At 36.7% G+C, this 26,598-nt stretch overlaps 1 protein-coding gene across 2 annotated transcripts in view; it reads right to left on the reverse strand.

The window, feature by feature from the left end:
* Positions 1–21,616, reverse strand: part of gucy1a2 (guanylate cyclase 1, soluble, alpha 2) — a 35,921-nt gene extending 14,305 nt beyond the window's left edge. Inside the window, exons 1-6 of one of the 2 annotated variants that reach the window (XM_067365590.1) lie at positions 21,246–21,616; positions 14,880–14,941; positions 13,268–13,383; positions 10,984–11,792; positions 2,410–2,565; positions 383–712 (exon numbers count right to left, since the gene is read on the reverse strand). In XM_067365590.1, coding sequence (XP_067221691.1) covers positions 383–712; positions 2,410–2,565; positions 10,984–11,792; positions 13,268–13,383; positions 14,880–14,941; positions 21,246–21,482 — 1,710 coding nt within the window. In that variant the 5' untranslated portion in view covers positions 21,483–21,616. Of the gene's footprint in view, positions 1–382; positions 713–2,409; positions 2,566–10,983; positions 11,793–13,267; positions 13,384–14,879; positions 14,942–15,264; positions 15,376–21,245 lie in introns of those variants that run through there. The other variant, XM_067365591.1, reaches the window with a different exon arrangement.
* Between the last annotated feature and the right edge of the window lie 4,982 nt (positions 21,617–26,598).

Genomic DNA, 26,598 nt, shown 5'->3' on the forward strand with positions numbered 1-26,598 from the left:
CGATAGATCGATAGATAGATAGATAGATAGATAGATAGATAGATAGATAGATAGATAGATAGATAAATAGATAGATAGACAGAATGGTAGACAGAACGATAGATAGATAGATAGATAGATAGATAGATAGATAGATAGATAGATAGATAGATAGATAGATAGATAGATAGATAGATAGATAGATAGATAGATAGATAGATAGATAGATAGATAGATAGATTTTTCTCAAGCCAACATAATTATAACTATTTTAGTGTATTCGGGGGAAAGTCTATTTAATATAATAAAAACATAAAGTATATAATAGTGTGTGTGTGTGTGTGTGTGTGTGTGTGTGTGTGTGTGTGTGTGTGTGTGTGTGTGTGTGTGTGTGTGTCTTTACCTTATAGACGTCCAGTATTCCGCACTGGTAGTCGAAGCGCGTGTAGAGTTCGTTCAGCATGCTGATGACCTGCATGGGCGTACACTGCGCACACACGGCCGTGAAGCCCACGATGTCAGAGAACAGCATGGTGACGTCATCAAACTTCTTGGCCTGAACGGGAAGGCCCTGCCACAGTCTCTGAGCCACGTCACCGGGGAAGATGGAGTACAGCAGGTCAACTGTTCTCCGCTTCTCCTCCTCTAAAGCCTGATGGGTTTTCTCCAGGGTGGCTTTGAGCTTGTCCATTCGCTTCTTCAGTCCATCCTGAGCTTTGGCCTGTTCACCGACCTACACAAGTGACCGGATATGAATTATGGCAGGCAACGTCCAGCAGCATTATTTTAGTATTATAATATATACTATTACAGTATTTATAAGGGGTTCAAGCGTGTAGCGCTGAAACTCTATTGTAATTGTTAAATTTTCCAAGCATCAGCATTCTTTCCTAAAAGTGATCGGCCAGACCAAACTGTAAGTCGTAGAGTCTTGAAACTTTGAGGTCTGGTAGTGTTCACACCATCCACAACGTCACCCAGGAGATTTACGGGTATTTTGGATTTTTTTGAAAAACCTACTTTTGCGAACGAGTCCTAAATTTGAATGTCAATAGTTATCAAAAACTGTTGAAATTCCGATTCATGGTCGCTAAGGGCCGCCAAAACATTCGAAGGGGGCGGAGTTACTTTTACTAAAATGGCTATAACTCGTGAACGGAATGAGATATTTTCACCAAACTTGGTACACCTATGTAAGAGAACGTTCTGTGATCGCGTGAAAAAGTATGAGGCGACTGACCACTTGGTGGTGCTATAACAGGAAAAGAACATGAAAATGGCTATAAACAACTGGGGGGGCGTCTTCACGTTTTTCATGTGCGCAAAGGATCATGTATCCCGCGATTTTTCGCACACGCCCATGACATTCGTACCACATGGTACAACTCCTCATTCTGAGCAACTTTGCCTCTAGAACCGCCACTGTCCATCGAATTGTTCTTTAATATTGGAGATTATTTCAGAAACCAACTTTGGCGAACTAGTCTTATGTTTTTGGCTCAAACTCAAACTGTTAAAAAACTTTATAAACCATAAATTTCCTGTGGTAAATTGCCTGTATTGGCTGTAAATGGTCTTTTCCATCTATGATTGAGATGGTTACAGGCTTGCTAATTAAAAACTTTATACCTTTTTTACGCATGTGCTTAAAGACTTTGAAACGCTTTATTTATATCATTCGCTATATTTAATATTTTTAATTATCTTTTATTCTAATATTTTCAATATTTTAAATGTTTTATTTGTTTTATATTTCAGTATTTTAATTGTTTTAATTTTTATTTAAGTTTTAGTTATTTTTGTGTCATGCTCTTGTATTTTTTTTTTTAAATATTTCTATTTAGCTTTAATTTATTTTTATTTCAGTTTAAGTTTTAGTCATTTTGTTAGGTAAATAAAAGTAAATTAATGCTAAATAGAACATTTTTAATAGTTTTTTTTTAATATTTCTATTCAGCTTTAATTTACTTTAAGTTTTAGTCATTTTAGTACTCAAACTAACTTTGTTCATGTTAATTTATTTAAATGAAGCGATACTATATTGCATAAAGTTTATTTTAGGAACATTGCAATTTTTGCATTATGACATTACTTTAAGTGTTTATTATATTTTTTATTTATTTAAGTTTTTCATGTAATGTTTATATTTTAATTTTCTTATAGATTTATTTCAATTTTAGCTTTAGTAAACAATAACAATATCAGAACTGGAACTATCCTTTTTATAATAAGTGACAAAAGGTGGATTTTACCACAGGAGGTAAATGATATTATCTGAATACATATTATATATACATATTACACATATAAGACACCAACGTTCACTAAATAATTATTATTTATAATAATAATCACATTTCTTCCATTAGTATATTAGCTTAACAGTATGCTGTTTACGGCCGATGCACTGATGTTGTTTGACACACCCACCAGAATGACATCACGTGTGGCGTCATGAATAGGGATGTCAGACAGATGTAAGCCCCGCCCCATGAGCTCCTCCAGCCTATCAACACGCGGCGAGCCCAGGAACATGATGGAGTTGGATTCAGGGAGGTGAAGCATCTGACCTTTGAGCTCCATAACCTGAAAGAGACACACACACACACACACACATATGGAAAGTAAAGTGCTGAAATGCAAAAGCAAATATGCATATCATATTACAAATTCAATTTATTTGCAGAGAATTAATATTAATGCAATAAGCCAGACGAGTTGGTGTTGCCATGAAGACACATTCGCATGAATATGTTTACATGGTTGTCAAGAAAAACAACAAAGCATATCGGATTTTAGTGCTGTATATTTCACATCTGAAACACACACACACACACAATCTCATCACATCGCTTGAGGAGAGAGAGAGAGAGAGAGGCTGTTCTTTTATTAGGATTCAGTTGCTATGGTGGAATTCTTTAACAAGCATTCAATGCTCTTTGCATGTTTTATGAGAATATATCTAGAAAATGCAATAAATCTGCATTTGTTAGAAGAACGCATCTATAATCTGCAGTGCTGAAATGTTTTTATTGCAGTGTGTAACTCATTCCTGCAGAGTTTGTGAATGATTCCTCAAATCATGAGTCTTGTTACTTTACCACAATTTAAAACAAAGATTATTGGAGTACATTTTACAAATTTCATGTTTAATTGGTATACAAGTACGTGTGCATCTGCTGGAGGATTGTGCAAAGGGTCGGGTTCACAGTCCTGTTATCGCCATAGAAACAGGGCAGTTTCAGAGTTATGAGATGAAGTACAGAAATGTACAATCACACACACACACAAACACACGGCCCAGTCTTGCAGCATGCTGCATTATTTAAGCAGAACTCCCCATCTCTGCATAATACATCTATACAGCCGGGATAGAGGCGAGGAAACACACACACACACATGCATTTTCGTAAACATAAACACACTTCTTCATAATTAACTTTCTTTTGCCACCCCAAATTCTCTTTTGCTTATGTCAGAGCATTTGAAAAAGCAGACAGTGTGTGAAATCGATATATCTGTCCTATTATGTAACCGGCCGTGGACTGTGATGACCGTAGGCTTTGCAGCGCCCTGTGATGCTCAGGGTCACCATACAGTCACACAGGGATACGTTCAGTGTTGTTAGGTGGTTGCTAGAGTGTACTTAGTATTTGAGTTTGTCTTAAAGATATTGAGTATGAGATTCTCAGCACCATAACTTTTAACACTCAAGTCCTTACTAACCACTTTACTAACTATAACCATCACTCAAGAGTAAATACTAACCACCGTACTAAACATAACCCACTTGAACTAAATACTAACCACCGTACTAACTATAACCCACTCTCAGAGTAAACACTAACCACCATACTAACATAACCCACTTAAAGCAAATACTAACCACTGTACTAAACATAAACCACACTCAGAATAAATACTAACTACATACCAAACACAACCCGCACTCAGAGTAAATACAAACCTGATTCCAAAAAAGTTGGGACACTGTACAAATTGTGAATAAAAACAGAATGCAATGATGTGGAAGTTTCAAATTTGGATGGGAGCATATGTTGTTCTAGAACTTGGATATACCTTTCAGCATTGATGGTGCCTTTCCAGATGTGTAAGCTGCCCATGCCACACGCACTCATGCAACCCCATACCATCAGAGATGCAGGCTTCTGAACTGAGCGCTGATAACAACTTGGGTTGTCCTTGTCCTCTTTAGTCCGGATGACATGGCGTCCCAGTTTTCCAAAAAGAACTGGGAAATTTTGATTCGTCTGACCACAGAACAGTTTTCCACTTTTCCAAAATCCATTTTAAATGAGCTTTGGCCCAGAGAAAACGCCTGCGCTTCTGGATCATGTGTAGATATGGCTTCTTTTTTGACCTATAGAGTTTTAGCCGGCAACAGCGAATGGCACGGTGGATTGTGTTCACCGACAATGTTTTCTGGAAGTATTCCTGAGCCCATGTTGTGATTTCCATTACAGTAGCATTCCTGTATGTGATGCAGTGCCGTCTAAGGGCCCGAAGATCACGGGCATCCAGTATGGTTTTCCGGCCTTGACCCTTACGCACAGAGATTGTTCCAGATTCTCTGAATCTTTGGATGATATTATGCACTGTAGATGATGATAACTTCAAACTCTTTGCAGTTTTTCTCTGAGAAACTCCTTTCTGATATTGCTCCACTATTTTTGGCCGCAGCATTGGGGGAATTGGTGATCCTCTGCCCATCTTGACTTCTGAGAGACACTGCCACTCTGAGAGGCTCTTTTTATACCCAATCATGTTGCCAATTGACCTAATAAGTTGCAAATTGGTCCTCCAGCTGTTCCTTATATGTACATTTAACTTTTCCGGCCTCTTATTGCTACCTGTCCCAACTTTTTTGGAATGTGTAGCTCTCATGAAATATTTGGCATGACATTTCAAAATGTCTCACTTTCAACATTTGATATGTGATCTATATTCTATTGTGAATAAAATATAAGTTTATGAGATTTGTAAATTATTGCATTCCTTTTTTATTCACAATTTGTACAGTGTCCCAACCTTTTTGGATTCGGGTATGTGTTCAAACCATAACTCACTGTATAACCTCTCAACCACTTACATAGTAGTTGTATTGACTTTAGTGAATAAGACAGTCTATATAACTGTAATTTACATTGAAAGGAGGAATTTAATTATGAATGACACAGCAACTGATTAACCTACTGAAATGAGGTTTGTTTGTGAATAAGGTGGAGATTTTTGCAATGAAATAAAACATGCAAAAGAACCATGACTGTTTAAAGATTTAACGATTTCACCCCACAGAGTAACAAAACCATTACATCACGAATACTGAAGGTCTTACTAAACCAGCAGCTGCTGAACTCTCCCTCCTGCGTTGAGAGAGTTTCAGCACAGCAGAATCCTGCAGGAACGATCCTGGCTAGAGTTCAAGCTTCACTGCAGTGGAACCGTTTATAGAACGATGCAATAAATATATAATCGGCCCTGAGACACAGACATATGCTTCCTCTGGCTTCAACACACACACACAGAAACACAGATTTCCATAACAAACAGTTCAGGATCAATAACTCTACATATCATCATCAGGCGGATCTCACGATGTGCAAGCAAGCAGAATATAAGCAGAAAATCTCTACAGAAGTCTATATCTGTGAGCACATTTTATTTGTTGAAACTTGCTAAAGTTTCTCACACAAGAGTTTGGTTGTGCATAATTCAGAATTGAACTGAGAATGCCCTTTAAACTCCAATTCAATTCCCGAGGTAGAAAAGAGGAGGCAGAACTGCAGTTTGAGTTAAAGGAAGTGGAATTAAAATGAACTGAAATTCAAAATAGAAATGTATATAACTTCGGATGGATGGATAGATGGAACGATGAAACAATGGAATAATGGAACAATGGAACGGTGGAACATTAGATACATACATACATGCATGCATAAGATACACAAATACATATATGAAACAATGGAACAATGGAAAGCTGATCTGCTGAAGTCAGTGATTTTAGAGTCAATCAAACAATTCAACTACAATTCACAATCTACCGTTTCTCAGATGTTACAGGTGCTGAAATCTGACGTGCTGCTGAGACTGACACCTGACTTCTAATTTCATGATCCGTTCCTCTGTTTAATTATTTATCTTCTTTGTTAGCAAAGCCACCTTGATTCTGAGCTTTCAACTGTAGCAGCGTTTTTACATGACAAGACAACAAACGGCTTTCTGTGACAAACTAAAACACATTTACACACATCAGATCTGATGACACCATCCTTCAAAGAACAAAAGATTAAAGAGAATGAGGGGTGAAGGGGGGAGCTTTATAAAGACATTTGCACTCCAGAGCGCAACAAGGTGCTAATCAGAGAGAGAGAGAGGGTTCCAATTCACACATGTGCCATTCAGTGCATACTTTTGAGGTGTATAAATTTATAATATTTATATCTTCTTGCCACCCTTGACTGTCACATTTGTTAATTAAAACTAAAACTATTAAAAAACATTTTTGTTAATTGAAATAAAGCTTAAATATAATATAATATAATATAATATAATATAATATAATATAATATAATATAATATAATATAATATAATATAATATAATATAATATAATATAATTAATATAATATAATATAATATAATATAAAATAATAAAAACTAAAATAAAAATCAGAAATGAACTGATATTAGTTTACTTACAATTCAATTACTCAACTTTGAGTATAATAAAATTGATAACTGGAAATAAATAAAAATGAAAAAAAGAAATTATACCTAAAAAGTAATATTTTAAAAAGAACAAAAACTATTAAAAATGACGAAAGCACAAAACAAAATTACTAAAAATCCAACTAAAATTAAACAAAAACTGAAAATATAAACCAAAGCTAATTCAAAATATTAATTAAAAAAATTATAATAGTATATAAATAACCCTGGTCTGCATGAGCGATGGGCTAAATTCATTACCATACATTCATTATGTCATCCTATTTTAGGTTCATACATGTGAAAAATGTTCCTGGTAGCTTTTGGCGCACATTTTTATATAACTAAAGTCAAGAGATCTAGAGAACACGAGATCAATCTTCTATTGCATAAGGGATTTATAGACAATATTAACTGAAAATGCAAACACAGATGCACACTTTACAAATAACAAGGGCACCTTTACTTAATATTTATAATGTACTATGATTTTAGATGCATTAATTCTGTTATTGTACACTATTTAAGACAGGAAATTGGCTTCCAGTTTTTGACTCTTGATTCTTATATTAGTGATGCACTTAAATGAAACCTATTTTTTATGGTTTTAGTTAGTTTTTCTTTAAATTGCACCATTTCCAGTCTGGTGCGACAAAACAATGCATTGTGCTGTGACAAAACAAACCTAGACCATTATAAAGAATACAGCTGTACACAATGTTGATTAAAATCTATTTCTGTTGCACTGCATCACACTCTCTTAGTGCTGACACTGCGTTATGCTATTTATTCATATTTGTTCACATTTATCTTCCTCAGTCCAGTAACCAGCTTCAGGACACACATACACAGCGAAGAAAAGTGCTTTGTTACCAAGTTTCTCCTAACACAATCACCATTGTACCCTTGAGCGAGGCACTGATGTCTCCAGCGGGACGGCCTGTTCCTGCCATCAGCACCCTGCAACTTACTGAGATAAAAATAAAAGCTCCTGCTAAATGACGTGGAACCAAGATTAAAACTTGACATTTATCACTGCTTTTAAATGAGTTTGGTGTTGGTGAGAAGAAAGAGAGTTTCAGTTCAGATGGGACAGCAGGAAAAAACAAAGGTAAATGCAAATAATAAAATGCATGTCATAATCATGCATAGGTACAATAAACAGGGACTAAATGATACTCACATTTTTTGTTCAGAAGTTAAAGGTCATCATTGACTAAAACTATTTAAAGGGGCTATATGTAGAATTCAGAAACCCTTGTTATTAGTGACACCGGTGGCTATTAAGTGAACTACAGCCAGTACCTCGTGCACACATAATGCACAAGAGACGGAACGTGATTCAAGGCGAGGCAAAGAATCGACCGACGCGAAGCAGAGTGCATTCAAATCAATTAATGCACAGCCAGCAATGGATTATCCCACTTACATTGTATAAGCATTCGTTTCATGTGTCATTGAATGGAAGAGTGAGCAGGAGCACGCATAAACGTCACATCCTTCTGATTTCACATAAAAATAAGTCTACAGGCTTTCAACCTAGGAATTCGGGAAGGTCTCATTTTTTAAGTTTCGTTACAAGCTGTTCATTCATTTGCAATAAAAAAGCGATTAAAGGTGCAATATGTAATAATTTTGCAGTAGGCCAGTGTTATATATTTTGTTCACTTGAGTACTTACAATATCCCAAATGTTTCCAACTATTTGTAAATCGTGAGAAATTGGTATTTTACCCAAGGCTCCGGGACGTGTGAGGGGTCGCCTGTCAATTGCGTCATACCCGCGTTACCCTCGGTTTCCGGTTTTATTTTGTAGAAACCATGGAAACACCAAAGACGCTTTAATATTTACATGTTTTGATTAACTGTTTTGATATTTATAGACAGAAAACTAATTATTGTTATATAGCTCAACACATTTAGTCTTATTGTTTAAATCTAATTTTCTTGATTTTTTGCGAGTCTCATGCTTTTCCACGCCTCAGAGAAAAACACTGTTTTGTGAAGTAGCTAACATAGCATAATCAGATCCAGCTTTATTTTTATTAACAGTAATACAGCATTTTCTCCATCATACAATAGGTTTTTATCAACACAATCATCCAGCATTTAATATGATATTGTAAAATGGATCTATCTTACTGCAGTGTGTAACAGTGTCTCACAGCAGCCGCCGAGCGAACGCACAGAGTAACGTTATAACATCATTTTCAACACTCTCAAATGTACCTAATATGATAAACAGAGCTGCGTTACCTCATACTCATGACCGGAAAAGCGGAAGCGGCGTCGGCGACTGTGTCATAATAAAAGTCCCGCTGCTCGTGAGGCGTGTGTTGAGCAATCGCTCCAGCTCCTCGTTCAGCTCCACAACACTCGCTCCTGCTCTGCTTCATACTACAGTAACGTTAATAATCTCATCCATGAACATGATTTCTTCCCGACTCCAATCCCTATTCTTTTCCACCGGCTGTGAGATGAAGACCACATGTCCCAAGATTCAACGCTCAAACTTGGCATCATCAAGCTACGCCTTTTTTTGAATAGGCCTCTAGCGGACAGAAAATATTACATATTGTACCTTTAATACTTGAAAATTCATACATATAGCTCCTTTAAAAATGTAAATGAAAATTTAGAAATATTATATGCTTAATGCATTTAAAATGTTGTTAATTTCTCTATTCAGCCTGTGTGATGTTATAAATGTAGCATATTGTCGGATATTCCATTCAGTATATGGAAATATTAATAATATTTTAGTATTTTTGATTCAATAACACTTAACAGTTCTGTTTGTGGTGGGTCATTCATTTTCTCCATAGGAATTGCCAAGAAGATTTATTGTTGACAAATGAACAGTTTTTAAAATCTGTAGTTTTACAGAAGCAGATGTCATCACTTGCAGTCATCTTGAAAGGTTTATTAACTGTACATTCCCTCCTCCTGCCACTGATTTTTCATCTTGGCAGGTTCATTCTCAATCTAGCTGCATGTGTGTGTTTGGTAAAGCTTCTCTCCAGAGTGAAAGACATCGAAGCATAAGCTGCATCTCTGTCCAAATCATTTCATAATATTCTGCACAGATTTAGGAAATAATCCTACGGGTTTGGCATCAGCTTTCAGCGATGGCAAACTCCATAATTAGTACTTGTACTGTCGAATATGTCAGAATGATGGTATTTATGAGATGAGCTGACACAAAAACACTACCACAATGTTGTCATTTTAAGTGGGAGTCCTGGGATTTTCTTCGAGCCAATTAAAGGATTGTGAGTGAAGCGGATGTTCATATGGATTGTGTACATTTTGACGGGCTTTAATGCATTTAGTCATGTGAGTCGACTTCACTCTTCATCTTGTTGCACCAGCAACTATAAAAAATTTGAATGAGACCATTTAATTCTGGCCAAAATCAAAATCATGTCGAAATCTGTGTTATTTTTGTATTATTTATATACTTTTTTAGTTTTGATAAATATTTTAATTAGCTTTTATTTTTATATTTTCACTTTGATTTTGAGTTATTTTATGTGCTTTTTTAAATAGCTTTGATTTGTTTTATTTCAGCTCGTAAATTTAGTACTTAACTTATTTCAGTTATTTGTCATGCCAAGATTTCAAAAAGTTTTTCATCTAATATTTATTATCTATTTTATTTGAGCTTTATTTCAATTAAAAACTTTTTAAAATAGTTTTAGTTAACGATAACAGTGGACACGAAATTACGACATCTGAGCTGTTAATAACTTCTTAACTTAATTTTTGAGTAATTGTATGTGTTTTTGTAAAATGTTAAAAATATTTTTAATATTTTTAATTTACTTTTATTTCAGTTTTTGTTTTAAAATTTTTATTTTAATGCTTTTTGCATTCTCTCACAAAAGCATTTAAATATAATTTTTCCTCCCATCTAATATTTTTTTTCCATCACCATGTCCCTTTAGGGGCTCCACAGACTCCAAAAAAACGACTTCTGAACTCGAACTTAAGGATTTAAAGGCAGCGTAAAATACAAAGTATAAAGCTATTTTACTAAGTAGTGGGGTAGCGTTGACAAACTTAAAACAAACGTCATGTTTTCCAACCAATGCAGGTGTCTGGTATTTTCTGTTGGCTAGAATCAGAGCTAATGATGCCCAAATTGTGAATGAATCCTTTTTGAGTTAGTTCCTTTTAATGAATCGTTCAAAAGGCTTGCAAAACCATCCGAATCACTGTAAAAAAAAAACATAGGACACAAATTCAGATCAGTTAGCAACTACTTCTCTTACCTTCTCTCTGCCGTCGAGTGCCGATCCATCTGGTCGTGTACGAATGGTGAACGGCGTGGACAGCCGCAGGAGGATGTTCTGGAAGGAACAGGGGATTCTGGGAGACACCAGTTCAAAGCTGTTGCTGAATGTGAGTGTTCGGTGCGGGTCGCTCTTGGCCTGTTTCCGGAGTCCCTCCCCGACCTGCAGAACCTCCATGTTGGGTCCCAACACCAGGTGGAAGGGAAAGGCCCGGCAAAACGTGCTCAGACCGATGCGCAAATCCAGCGGCGAGCGCGACAGCTGGCGAGGGTGTGACGACGAGGATGCAGGCTGAGTCCGAACCTCTCGAATGAGGAAGGACAAACAGGCAGGAGATGAAGATGACGGCGGAGATGGAGATGACGCAGGGGAGGAGTCCGCCGAGAGCTCGCCGTCCTCATTGGCTGTGTGCATCCACGTGGGAGGAGCTTCCTCCACCAAGACATCTGATTGGTAAATGCGACGTGCGGCGGCTCGAATCAATCCTGGCATGGCCACGCCTACGGTAGGGTCAGGGTTGAAGCAGTGGAGGAGAAGAGTCCTTCCTCCATCGCTCTCCGCACTCGTTTCCACCTTCTCCTGAGGAGCATCTTTGCATAGGAAAGAGGGAGCCTCGGACGAAGCCCGGCGACCGCAGGACGTTCTAATGTGTTCCAGAAGAGCGTCGAAACCATTGAAGAAGTCCTGCAGGTTCCCGCCGAGAGCTCGCAGAACCCTCTCGTTCTCTTCAAGACACAAACCGAAGAATTCCTCCCCGAATCGGCCACGAATGGCGGCGAAGTCCACGCCTGTGGAAAATAATGCAAAAAATGTGTTTTTTTCAATGAAAATGCACTACCATTTAAAGGGGACCTATATTGCCCCTTTCACAAGATGAAATATAAGATGTCTCCAGAATGTGTGTGTGAAGTTTCAGCTCAAAATCCCCCACAGATAATTTATTATAGCTTGTCAAATTTGAGCAAAAACACGCCGTTTTTGTGTGTGTCCCTTTAAATGCAAATGAACTGCTGCTCCAGAAGAGGGCGGAGCTTTAACAGCTCAACAACAACAAAGCTGGAGAATCTCACGCAGCCAAAATGACGAAAGTGTTCAGCCTTACATTGTTCAAACCGGAGTCGACACTGATGGAGAGACTCAGGAAGAAGTTACAACTTTTAGACGTTTCTGAATGGATAGTGGATAAATTGATGTAGTTGCTGTGGAGTTGATTCAACTCATCCACTAGCATGTGTCGTCATGTTCATCTTTTGTGTTGAATTGACCCTCGTTTGTGAAGCAGTCCGGCGTAAAATGGCGGCATGTCAACAACACTCTACTACAACAACTCTTCCTCTTCTCTAAATCAGCCCAACATGGCCTAAATAGTGTTCAGTGCTCGTCTGTGCAGCCATCGATAGAACAGTAAGCATGTTTTGCTCAAACTTTTGCCATGGTGTTACGACTGGTACACCGATGTCGCTTGTGAAACCAAAATGGCAGCGCAGTGGGTGGAAACGTGCAGATTAAGTAGTGGTAATATTATAATAAGATCCCCTTCCTACATCACTAGGGGAGTGAAATCTGCACTGTGGACCGTGGCTAATTGCTTTTATAAACTCTGATTTAATATGGAATCAGTCCCTGATTATTATTGAAATTTCCATCAGATTGCACATGGCTGTATTTAGCAGTTTTATAAACATGCTTTTACATAAAGATGGAAAGTTTACAGGTCTGGCCCCCAGCGAAACCATCGATTACCTAAATAATCGATGTCTGCAGCACAAGCGCGTTGTGAAACGAAGCTGCTCTGCTGCATAAGAGCGAGATGCGCAGTAGGTTTCGCTGGGCAGGGCTCAGTTCAAATGGCTCATTGCGGTTTATTTATAAACGTGTTCTCGTTAGGGATGGCAGAGTTAGTATCTTAGCAACAGCTCGGGAATGGAGACTGCAGCAATGGAGGGAGTTTTTAGGAAAGTGTGTGCTGTCAGTGAGTGTGTATTGAGGTCAAAGTTTTTTGCCTAAGTGTGTGTGTGTGTGTACGTGAACTAGAGCTGCATGATCGTGACAAATAATGAGAACACTTAACCCGAAAATATAAAAATATAACATGCATACTTGCTCATGCAGAATATGGTGTGCAGGACATTTTGGCTGCGTTTAACACGTGATCATCGTCATCCAATCAAGCAGATAAGATCATCAGCCAATCAGGACACTTGGCAGCATCAAGTGGCTTCTGGATAACTTTTAGCTATAATATCCCTTATGATGTACTTACCTAAAATAGTTGCTGTGTATTTCAGTATTCCTGAGATGTCAGTCTGGCTGTCGCAGCGAGAGTTCTCAAACAAACACTTCTGCTCGTCTGACAAGCTTCGTACAAACTCTTGTCCACTGCGAGAAGACGGAGAAAGGGAGGGATTCTGATTAAAATTTACCAGGGTAATCTTGTGTTTAAAAAGTTAGGAAAAGGAAAACCAAAAATATCCAAATAAAATATTCCTTGTATAATGTAGGAATAAAAATAGAAACAAATGAGACAAATGTTGAGATAACGGCCCCAAAAAAGTATTTGGACACACTTAGAAATGATTGCATGTCAAGTCGAGGCAAATGATAGGGCTTTTTACAAAACACAGTGTCTCAAAGCAGTTGAAAATCATGATGTTAATGTTTATAATATCTTATTATCTTCATGCCTTACAGTCACATTTAGCAGACTAGAGCTGGGCGATAACAGAGTTTACATTTTGCAATACTAGCAATCAAACTGTTGAGATTTGCTGTGTAATATATATGGGTATAAATGATTATACTGTATGTATGCAGATAAAGTTGTAAACAAAGATAGCACACACTTTACAAGCAACAGCATTTGACCAAAACCTAAAGCATCTGTTGGGTTTGAAATGATAATTCATTATATCTAGTGTTCAAAATGTATCATTTGTTTTGGTATTTTGTGTCACATGAAATGAAATCCATTTAAACCCTAAATTTGGTGCTTTTTGTGTGGTGGTCAAAAATGACAGAATTCTCTATTTTTATTATTTCAATTAAATAAATGTACTGTATTTTAGTTCGATAATGTTTTTTTATTTAATATTTTGTATTTTTAGGGGACTTTATGGTACTAAATTACCTTTATGCAGTTTTTATAGTCCACTTATAGACCTCAAAATGAAATTTCGAACTTAAACAGTCATATATCTTGAATATTTTGGAGCACAAACGTAAGTTTGGACACTTTTTAAAGATGACACTTGGTAGATTATTGCTGAAGTAAAAAAAAGTGAACTTAAATTTATAGAATTTTAAGTTTATTAAGAAAAAATACCATTGTCAATTTTTATAAGAAATATATTTTCCAAAACACATTTTACTCCAAAACTGTGAGAAACCGAAGTTATAAATCTAAACAAGTTGTGTTCTAAATTTGAGGTTTATATCTCAAAAAATGAGCTTTCAGTAAGATTTTGTTTGGGCGCAGTACCAAACGCTTCCACTAGATGAAATTTTCCCATTCTAACAGTACAAGTGTGGCTATTTTTTCAGGACCATTTAACCTTTTCGAATCATGTCCATGATTATTATTTTTGTGTTTACATAGCAAGTGTCAAAACCTGTCCCAAGTTTCACAGCATTCTGATGAAGTAAAAAATTAAAAACAAAACAAATTGTAAACATTTCGGTCAAAAATGACCAAAAAGCACCAGAGGGTTAAGTGTAAATCTGTTGTCAAAATACTGTATAGTGAGAGCTTAGAGCTATGAAATGATGTGGAAAAGCACAACTCTTCTGAAACTCTACAGGATTATCTTTGTTCTTCTCTCAACCGAGACATGAAAGAGATGTGATTTCTCTCAGGGACATTGTGTCTGTAGATCTACCTGATTTCCCTCTGTCTGTAAAACTCCACTGTTCTCTGCAGGGCCAGCTGAATGGTCTGGGTCTAAAAAGAAGAAAAACAATGCAGTCAGAAGTTGCTCGACCCAGATTCACAAGTGACACTACAAAGACACCATTTAACTGGTAAACAAGACCGCTCTCATCCAAACACGCACATCCTGTCTCCTTTCACAGGATCTGGTTAAAACAGACTCATCAACAACATCAGACGCAACAAAAATCAAAAGGTAAGAAAGAACCAAAAAAAACATTTTCGCAATGGAAACTCTTTTTTTATTTAAAAATAACATTTTTAAAACACTCAGTTCACATTATTTCAGCTTAGTTTTAAAATAATCATGTTTAACTGCAGAAAAACTACATTACCCATGATGCTATACAGAAAATCCACCAATCAGAGAGTCGAAACAAGCAAAAAGACCTCATTAGCTCCGCCCACTCCTATAAAGCACTGCAAATAACGGAACTGAGTCTTCGTACGTTCTCAAAATACTTAAATATTCGTATATGCACATTTTGCAATAAACTTAAAATACATTGTTTATATATAAAATCAACATTTTTAAATGCACACTTTTATATTTCTCCATCATTTTTAACTTGATTATGCAGTTCTCAATGCTTCATGGGATTGTAGTTCTTTCCCTCACTAAATTTTCAAATACTTTTTTGCTTCAAAACAAAGTTTGTGATGTTCTGATTCTCCTCGTAGTTGATCGGCTTGATTCAAGGCTCATAACATTTATAATAAAGACTTCCTGAAAATGGGAGAAATTAATGGAAAAAAATACTTTCAGAACCAACGCCGGTGAAAAAGTGTTAAACTAATTAATCCAATTCTGGGTTTCTGGAGTATGGATTAAAAGGTGATGGTAAACCGATCGTCTCTATTGGATTTGGTTTGTTTTGGTCCTTTTTAAAGGGATTTACAGTGCTGATCTACCTGTAATAGAATACACTCTTAAGCCTTATCCAATCAACTGCCTTTATCACGCTACCACGGCAACAAAATAACAATCACAATCCTCTTCATTTCAGGAAAGCTCTTAATAGTTCAAATCCAGCTTTACCTGGCCAAATCTGCTTTAGTGATCTCACAGCAGTAGTCTCTCTCTCTCTTTGTCGATACTAAACCTGATTTATACTAACATAACACCGCAGAGAACCATAAGAATTGCAATAAAACGCATTATGGTTATGAGAATGTGGGGGGGAAATTAGCTTGATTGTTGGAAAATCGAGTGCAGTGCAAAAATCTTCATGGTCTTGATTTTCTTTGTGCAAAAATGAAATTTCTTGTTTTTTTTTTCTCTTATGGGAAATGTGACCACCCAGACTGTGTATGTGTGTGTGAGAGAGAGACTAATTCTGTTTGACCTGTCACATTATACTGTGTCTGAAATTAATTACCATGACAGTGACCTTGTTCACTGACCACACACACACACACACACACAAATGGCATGAAAAAAAACAAATAAACCTTGCTAGTTTTACATAATAATGCACACACATAGTTCTGACATGCGCTTTTATGAGCGCACTCACCCGAAGTCGTTACAAGCACTGAACTAAGTTCTCTTTCGCGTCTTTAAACTGTCAAATACACAACAGGTTCACATAAACACAGTTTGTAATGTTGTAATGTTTAAAGCAGATGTATTAACAAATGTCAGTAGACCCAGAAGATTTTAAAATGCGCAGTTCATTCAAAATCTGCAGAGTTAAATCAACTCTGCTCAGAGTACATATGGTCCCTCTCTAAGTAGTGTTAAAGTAACACTGAAGCAGAGTTTAAGTTAAGGAGATAATTAAACAATTAATGAAGTGATGATTGTGCATTAGTGATGAACACCTGCTGTTAACAAGCAGAATCACTGAAGAAAAGAGAAACACAACTGACTACAGCCTTATTAATTGCTTAATTATCTCATTAACTTTAACTCTGCTTCAGTGTTATTTTAACACTATTTAGTGAGGGACCGTATGTACTCTGAGAAGAGTTGATTTAACTCTGGGGATTTTACTGTGCAGGCATAAGATCGCTGTGGAAATTCAAACTGGAGGACACATTTGAGCGCAGCGCTGAAAAGGCTACTTAAGATCTATAAACCTGCTGATGTCTCTGTTGTTTATGTTAATCAAACAAGAGACGTGTTTATTTTTACATTTGATTATTACATTTCTTAGTCATGCTACTGTTAAATAGACCTTATAATGCTGCTGAAAATTTTAAAGTGCCGTTTATTTCATTTGTATCCTCCTATATTGTATTTGTCCTATTATTTGTAGTTTACATTTTTCTTCTTATGTTTAATATCAATAAAGCTATGAAATTCTAATAAAATTTTGGCCCACCCCTACTTTGGCCTAAATGGTCTGCTATTCTTTTGTTATCTTACTTTACTTACTTACTTATCTTATCTTATCTTACATTTTTAATAAAAATAGAAAAAATTGCTTAGTAACTTGCAAAATAGTCTTAAAAATCCAACATGAAAAAGAATCTTGGTGGATTTTTTATTTTTATTATTTTATTAATACTTCTATGCATCAAGGATACATTAAACTAATCAAAAAGTGACAGTTATAACATTTTTAATGATAATTTTCAGTTCTTTTGAACATTCTATTTATTAAAGAATCCTAAAAAATAAAATGTATCACCTTACCACAAAAATATGAATCGTCACAACTGTTTTCAACATTGATAATAATCATAAATGTTTCTTGAGCATCAAATCATCATATCAGAATGATTTCTGAAGGATCATGTGACACTGAAGACTGGAGTAATGATGCTGAAAATTCAGCTTTGATCACAGGAATAAATTATATTTTTACAATATATTCACATAGAAACCAGTCATTTTGAATTGTAATAATATTTCACAATTTTTACTGTATTTTTGAGCCTTGAACCTTGAATCCAAAATCTCTTCTTATAGGCTGCATCATAACAGAAATGTAACCTCAAAAGTGACTGATTTCAGTGAAATCGATGAGCCACACAAATAGAGTTTGATGTTAATATTGCTAAGCTAAATACTTAAAAACAAATAGTATTTTATAAATAAAACACAAATATTACTGCACTTTTCAGACTAAATGATTTCTATCAATTGCACTCAGAACTCAGTAATATATTGATAATCAACATTTTTAAACTCGGTCTGCAGTGTTTGAGCTTGTTACAATACATTTGTTCATTCTGATTATGAAACGGCTTTGTTTTCACAGCTTCATTTCACTCGTTACAAACAGCAGGTAAACAATTTAAATCTCTCTATCAAACACACACAAAAAAACAAAGGATTAATGTCTTCTAAAAATCGTGTTTGGGGATTAAACATTTGATTTGTGTGATCCTCAAATAGGACAGACATCATTTCGACAGACATGCAAACACCAGCTGCTGTTTGTGAGTGAAAACTACAGTAAAAAAGTATGTATTAATCTTTGTTAAAGTTTAATCTTTGTTGATTTTAATAATGTTGACATTAACATCAAGATTAATAAATATTTTTCATTGGTCGTTCATGTATCGTAACTAATGAAATTAACTAATGTAAACAAATGGAACGTTATTGTAAAGCGCTACTAGAATTTAGGTGCATGTAAAAGTTGCATTGCATATTGTAGCATGTCGTGTATGTCGGCACAACCAGTCTGAAAATGTTGCAAGTGTTTTTGGATTTATGCCATTGGAGCAGTTGGTTTGCTATGTACCACATTTTCAAGAGCCTCTCTAGTACAACACACACACACACACACACACACATACATCAAACCCACTGAAGTGTATCTCAGGGCAAGAACATTCTGATGCAGAACTGGATGCAGATACACATGCACTACGGCAGCTCTGCGGTACAGTGTGTGTGTGTGTTTCTTCGAGGCCCCAAAACACCAGGGACCAGCGTACCGAGAGGTTATCGTGTCCCTTCACACACACACACATCCGTCTGAATGTGCACCACGCTGTTACGCTACACATGAGACAGGATGAATATGTAAGACTACATGCTGCAGGGCCTGAACAACCACAGCACGCTTTACACTGATTCTCCATTCACACACACTATAAATGAAGGATTGGGCTCTCTAACATCTGCACTGTCACCCGTTCTGCTGTATGGAGGAGATTTACGAGCCGTGTCAAATCACCATCATCATCATCATCATCAGTACTCTAACATCACCTAGACTACTAACACTGGTGTAAATGGTTAGAAAGATGGTGATGGTGATTCTAACTATATCTGTTGTGAATCCTACATTTAACCCTGATGCATTTTATATATATATATATATATAGTAGAGATACACGGATGCTAAATTTCTCCACCGATACCCATTATTCAGAGTGATATCTGCCGATACCAATATGGGGGTTCTGCCTTTTATACCTTTTTTAAATTAATGATAATTTCACTATAATTAATAATTAATCATTATATTTTTTATTATTATGCAAATAAAAACTTTATTCTCTCCATTTCATCAACTTGTTTCAGAGTAACTGGTGTCAGTTATAAACACATTAACTAAATTCTGAAGATTAAATGAATATTTCTTAACTTTCTGAATTTTATTAATTTATATTAATTACTATTAATATTGAACATCAAACAGATTTCTTAGTATTTTCTTTACACAAAGCACAAATTCAATCAAAACTCTCTTTTGATTGAAAGGATATATCGGCCCTCACTATCAGCTGTTTTTAAACTATCAGTTGATAGTGTGAAAATTTGCTTATATATATATATATATAGCCAAAAGTACACCAATGATTGGGACACTACTCCAAATCATTGAATCCAGGTGTTCCAATCACTTCCATGGCCACAGGTGTAAAAAATCAAGCACCTAGGCATGTAGACTGCTTCTACAAACATTTGTGAAAGAATGGGTCGCTCTCAGGAGCTCAGTGAATTCAAGCGTGGTACCGTGATAGGTTGCCACCTGTGCATTTGTGAAATTTCCTCACTACTAAATATTCCACGGTCAACTGTTAGTGGTATCATAACAAAGTGGAAGCAATTGGGAACAATAGAAACTCAGCCATGAAGTGGTCGGCCACGTAAAATCACAGAGTGGGGTCAGCGCATGCTGAGGCACACAGTGCACAGAAGTCACCAACTTTCAGCAGAGTCAATAGATACAGACCTCTAAACTTCCTGTGGCCTTCAGATGAGCTCAAGAACAGTGTGTAGAGAGCTTCATGGAATGGGTTTCCATGTTCGAGTAGCTGCATCCAAGCCTTACATCACCAAGTGCAATGCAAAGCGTCGGATGCAGTGGTGTAAAGCACACCGTCACTGGACTCTAGAGCAGTGGAGACATGTTTTCTGGAGTGACCAATGATGCTTCTCTGTCTGGCAATCCAAAGGTTGAGTCTGGGTTTGGCAGTTGCCAGGAGAACAGTACTTGCCTGACTGCATTGTGCCAGGTGTAAAGTTTGGTGGAGGGGGATTATGGTGTGGGGTTGTTTTTCAGGGCTTGAACCCTTAGTTCCAGTGAAAGGAACTCTTAATGCTTCAGCATACCAAGACATTTTGGACAATTTCATGCTCCCAACTTTGTGGGAACAGTTTGGGGATGATCCACCATGACTGCGCACCAGTGTACAAAGAAAGGCACATAAAGATATGGATGAGCGAGTTTGGTGTGGAGGAACTTGACTGGCCTGCACAGAGTCCTGACCTCAACCCGATAGAACACCTTTGGGATGAATTAGAGCGGAGACTGCGAGCCAGGCCTTCTCGCCAACATCACTGCCTGACCTCACTAATGTGCTTCTAGAAGAATGGTCAAAAATTCCCATAAACACACTCCTAAACCTTGTGGAAAGCCTTCCCAGAAGAGCTGTTATAGCTGCAAAGGGTGGGCCAACTCCATATTAAACCCTAAGGATTAAGAATGGGCTGTCATTAAAGTTCATGTGCACATAAAGGCAGGCGTCCCAAAACTTTCGGCAATATAGTGTGTATATTTATCTGTATATATATATATATATATATATATATATATATATATATATATATATATATATACACACATTAACATTTAGCAAAACTGTATATACAAACACACATAAATGAGTATGTATGATATATATATATATATATATATACACACACACACACACACATCATTTACATATAGTAATATGTGTATGCATACAACATATAGTCTACATAAATACGCGCGCACACATCATATGAATCTATCTATGAATATGTAAATGGTATAGTGAGGTTCTGAGGAGCACATCTGCAGTGCCGTCTCTCTCTCTCGTGTTGTGCAGTGGATGTGTGAGTGCTGAAGGTAAGGTTCGGTACCGTTGGTGAGGTGAGGCGTCTCAAACTCTCCCCGAGCGAGTCCAGGTTGACGCGTTTACGACGGGCGACCCTCCTGCTGACCGCCGCGTCCTCGAACGGACACGAGAGCGTCTCAACGGGGCTCTTGCCGTTCCAGAAGACGCGCGAGAACGGGCACTCTCCGTCCTCCCCGGGGCTCTCCAGGTAGTCCGAGCCCATGGAGCTGAAGGATTCGGAGGAGATCTTCCGCGAGGACATGCTGCTGCTGATGCGGGCGGACTCATCAGACGCGCAGGTGACACAGAACCATCGCGGAACCGGGACGTGCGCGTCAGCCGCGCGCTCTCACTCCCGAATGAATGCAGCAGCGCCTGGAGGGACCGCCGGATCACCAAGTGCGCAAAAACCAGATTCTGTCAGCGTGGGTGTGGGGTGGGATGGAGCGGGGTGTTTGTATTACCGAATCCCGTTCCCCTCGGTGACCCAGCAGCTCCGTAGACCGATAAAGACCCCCGGAGACCTCATCATCCGTCCGTCCGTGCGGGTCTCTGCGGGTTTGACGCTGGGAGAGTCGCGCGTTCAGATGCGCGTGAAGAAGAAAAATAATCCAACGTCCAGGGCGCACTGAACTAAGAAACAGCCAATCGGTTAACATACAGCAAAAAGCCTCTACACCCTCCCCTAGAGAGAGAGAGAGAAAGAGAGAGAGAGGGAGGAATAGCATGAAACTGTGAACCAAAACGTATGGAAGCGATGCTGGTCACACTTTACATCAGAGTGACCAAATAAAATAATTAACGTAGATATTGTAATTACTGAAGGCATTTCAGGTTACACAGGTAGAACAGATCTGACCATATTCACATGCACAAGAATGTGATGCCATGCACTAGCCCCATTATCTTATGTTCTGATTTCTTGAATATGCATGCATTAATCAGAATTATGCAAATAATTCTGGGTGCTTCATGATACAGGCCAGAAACATGTTTTTGAAGCGATGAAGAGAATTTTCTGTTTACATTCATTAAAAGAAAAAAAATCAATATATAGATGGATGAAAGCACCTTAGGAATTGTGTGACCTACATTTTTGCACTCATGTGTGCTGTTGTCAAGGACATGAACAAGGATTAAGGAGTTGATTCAATTTTTGTGAGGAATCACTAATATGCAGCAAGAGGATCTCCAATATTCCCTATAGAGAACAGCAGGAGAACAACATGTATGTCAGTGTATGTGTCGATTTTCACTACGAAATTGCTAGTAAATTTCACAAATTGTTACAAAGCTATGATAAGTAATAATGAATTAAACTGGATTTTAAAGTAGAAATACTACTTATTACTTACTATTAGGAAAAAATATGAATTTTGACCATCTGGACATTGATGTGCATGTAAATGCCTCACATTCATGAATCACATTATGGTGACAGGATGAGCTGAATGGGTCATAGGCATAATAATATTAGAGGTTTGTGCATTTCAGTAGTACATTACAGTAAAAGACAAACAACTGCCCCAGAACAATAAGGCCAATTCAGTTCTGCTTGAGATAACAGAATAGAACAGAATAGAATAGAAGAACAGAACAGAAGACTATAACAGAGCAGACTAGACTAAAACAGAATAGAGTAGAATAAAACAGAATAGAACAGAGAACAGAACAGAAGAGAAGAGAACAGAGCAAATTAGAACAGAAGAGAAGAGAACAGAATGGAATAGAGCAAAATAGAACAGAGTAAACAGAACAAAAGGACAGAATAGAATAGAGCAGAAAAGAAGAGAATAAAATAGAACACACTGGAACAAAACAGAATAGATTAGAGCAGAGCATATTTGAACAGAAGAAAACAGATTAGAAATGAACAGAACAAAAGAACAGAAAAAACAAGACAACAGAATAGAGCAGAACAGAACAAAAGAACAGAGTAGAATAGAGCAGAAGAGAACAGAATAGAACAGAAGAGAACTGAATAGAACATAACAGAACAGAGTAGAACTGAATAGAACAGAACCAAACAGAACATGACAGAGTTGAACATAACAGAATAGAACATAACAGAGTAGAACAGATCTGAACTGAATATAATACAACAGAAAAGAGTAGAACTGAATAGAACAGAACCAAACAGAACATGATAGAATTGAACATAACAGAATAGAACATATCAGAGTAGAACAGAAGAGAACAGAACAGAGTAGAGCAGAACAGAATAGAACAGAACCGAATAGAACAGAACAGAACAGAGCATAACAGAGTAGAATAGAACAAAACAGAGTAGAACAGAACAGAACCGAATAGAACATTACAGAATAAAGCATAACAGAGTTGAACAGAAGAGAACACAATAGAACAGAACAGAATAGAGCATAACAGAGTAGAATAGAACAGAATAGAATAGAACAGAACAGAGTAGAACCGAATAGAACATAACAGAATAGAACAGAACCAAATGGATTATAACAGAGTAGAATAGAATAGAATAACAGAACAGAAGACTATAGCAGAGCAGACTAGACTAAAACAGAATAGAGTAGAATAAAACAGAATAGAACAGAGAACAGAACAGAGCAGATTAGAACAGACTAGAATAGAACAGAACAGAAGAGAACTGAACAGAGCAGATTAGAACAGAAGAGAAGAGAACAGAATGGAATAGAGCAAAATAGAACAGAGTAAACAGAACAAAAGGACAGAATAGAATAGAGCAGAAAAGAAGAAAATAAAATAGAACAGACTGGAACAAAACAGAATAGATTAGAGCAGAGCATATTAGAACAGACGAAAACAGATTAGAAATGAACAGAACAAAAGAACAGAAAAAACAAGAGAACAGAATAGAGCAGAACAGAACAAAAGAACAGAGTAGAATAGAGCAGAAGAGAACAGAACTGAATAGAACATAACAGAACAGAACATGACAGAGTTGAACAGATCTGACCTGAATATAATAGAACAGAACAGAACAGAGTAGAACTGAATAGAACAGAACCAAACAGAACATGATAGAGTTGAACATAACAGAATAGAACATAACAGAGTTGAACATAACAGAATAGAACAGAACAGAGTAGAACAGAACTGAACTGAATATAACAGAAAAAACAGAGTAGAACTGAAAAGAACAGAACCAAACAGAACATGATAGAGTTGAACATAACAGAATAGAACATAACAGAGTAGAACAGAAAAGAGTAGAGCAGAACAGAATAGAACAGAACCGAATAGAACACAGAGTAGAACAGAACAGAGCAGAGCATAACAGAGTACAATAGAACAAAACAGAGTAGAACAGAATCGAATAGAACATTACAGAATAAAGCATAACAGAGTTGAACAGAAGAGAACACAATAGAAGAGAACACAATAGAACAGAACAGAATAGAGCATAACAGAGTAGAACAGAACCGAATAGAATATAACAGAGTAGAACAGAATAGAATAGAACAGAGTAGAACATAACAGAGTAGAACAGAACAGAACCGAATAGAATATAACAGAGTAGGACAGAATAGAATAGAACAGAGTAGAACATAACAGAGTAGAACAGAACAGAACCGAATAGAACATAACAGAATAGAACAGAACCAAATAGATTATAACAAAGTAGAATAGAACAGAACAGAACAGAATATAACAGAAGAGAATAGAGCTGAATAGAACAGAATAGTTATTCTGTTCTATTCAGCTCTATTCTCTTCTGTTATATGAAGAGAGTAGAATATTAAAACATTTTCTTCTATATCACCAAACATGTCTAGAGAATGTTCTGGAAACCTGCAGCACAAAGATCACACACTTTACCTTTGCAAGAATAGAATAAAATAGAAGAGAACAGAATAGAACTGTATGAATAAACGAAGTGAAAACTGTTGAATAAACAGCTTTGCCAGTTATTTGTATAATATAAATACAAGACATACAATGTGCAACTTAAGACAGAACTAGGCAACATATGCACAGTGTGCGATTATAGATTCAGCCAAAAGCATCTGGATGTGGCTTTATCTAATTATAATAATATAATGTTTAACATAGCGTATTAAATAATAATTTAAAACCATGCGTGTTTGAATGCTACATTGGCCTGGATAATTAAAACCCTTCACAAACAGTGTTCTGTTCATCCACAATGTGAAAGAAACCGCAGGTTCACAAGAGAGAGAGAGAGAGAGAGAGAGACACAGACAGTCAGGTCATGTTAGCAGGGGTGAAGGTTGAAGTGTGCGCCTCTCTCTCCCTCTGATGCCTTCCGGATATTTCTCTTCTCTCTCTTTGTCCTTCACTCTTCTCCCAGCATCCCTCTTTCCGCTCCTGAGTCTGACCCACTTTCCCTGTTCTGCCTGTTTTCGTTCACATACTACCACAGGAATAGCCTAGTGTCTGTCTGAGTGTGTATACATAAACTAACAGAGCCATTTTTTTTAATGTTTAAAAAAACTAACATTTATTGCGCATGGATACAACATCAATCTTAAGCAAGTGGATTGAAATGAAACATTACAGAATGTGTGTGATTTCTGTGCTGCTAATGTTTTCAAACAGGTTTCCGTGTGCTAATGTTCAAAAACAGATAATTCCTCCACCAAACTCATGGTTGAGTCAGTGTTGCTATTTATGATCATTAAAATAAGTGTAAAGACTGGGACTTTGTTGTTTGAGCAACTCAATATGTGAGTTTCTGCAATATAAAAAGTAATTCAGGGGACCTGTTACTGCAACTTAAATAAATGCATGGTTTCAAGTTAAAAATTCTAATTTATTGTTTTAATAAAACCTTTTAAGTTGCAAACATTATTTTGTAGAGTTCTGCTGACATAGTAATGTTGATCATTACATGTACTTAATATCGTCTGTAATTGAAACTCAAATTTCTGCGTTATATTTTTAAACACTACATTGACTCTATGAGCAATGACTGCACTAATGCCAGTGACAAGTAATATCTTACTTATTCATTAAATATAAATGTGAAATAAGTTATGTTAGCATGTGCTATGATAGCTGTTGATTTGAAATGAAATATATCAGATTAATTGGTTTCAGGGCTACAACTGGTAGTTGGAGCGACTTAATTTTTTTGAGTAATCAACTTAAACATTTGTGTTTATGCTATAAATAATTAACTCAATGTAGCTTGTTGGTTGAACATAAATTCACTCAAAGTTGTCATAACTCAAAGAAATGGATGCAAATGGTTGCGTTAATATTTTTGTTGAGCCAACACATTATTTTTTAGAGTGTAGAGCAGGACAAACAATGATATTTGGGAAACCTGTTTGGAAATTATCATTATTTAAGCAATCTGGTTTGGTAGCAGTGGCACAAAAAAAAAAAAAGACATACATTGCTATTTATAAATCGGAAAG

The sequence above is a fragment of the Chanodichthys erythropterus genome, chromosome 17 (genome assembly GCF_024489055.1).
Source record: "Chanodichthys erythropterus isolate Z2021 chromosome 17, ASM2448905v1, whole genome shotgun sequence".
NCBI classification, from domain to species: domain Eukaryota; kingdom Metazoa; phylum Chordata; class Actinopteri; order Cypriniformes; family Xenocyprididae; genus Chanodichthys; species Chanodichthys erythropterus.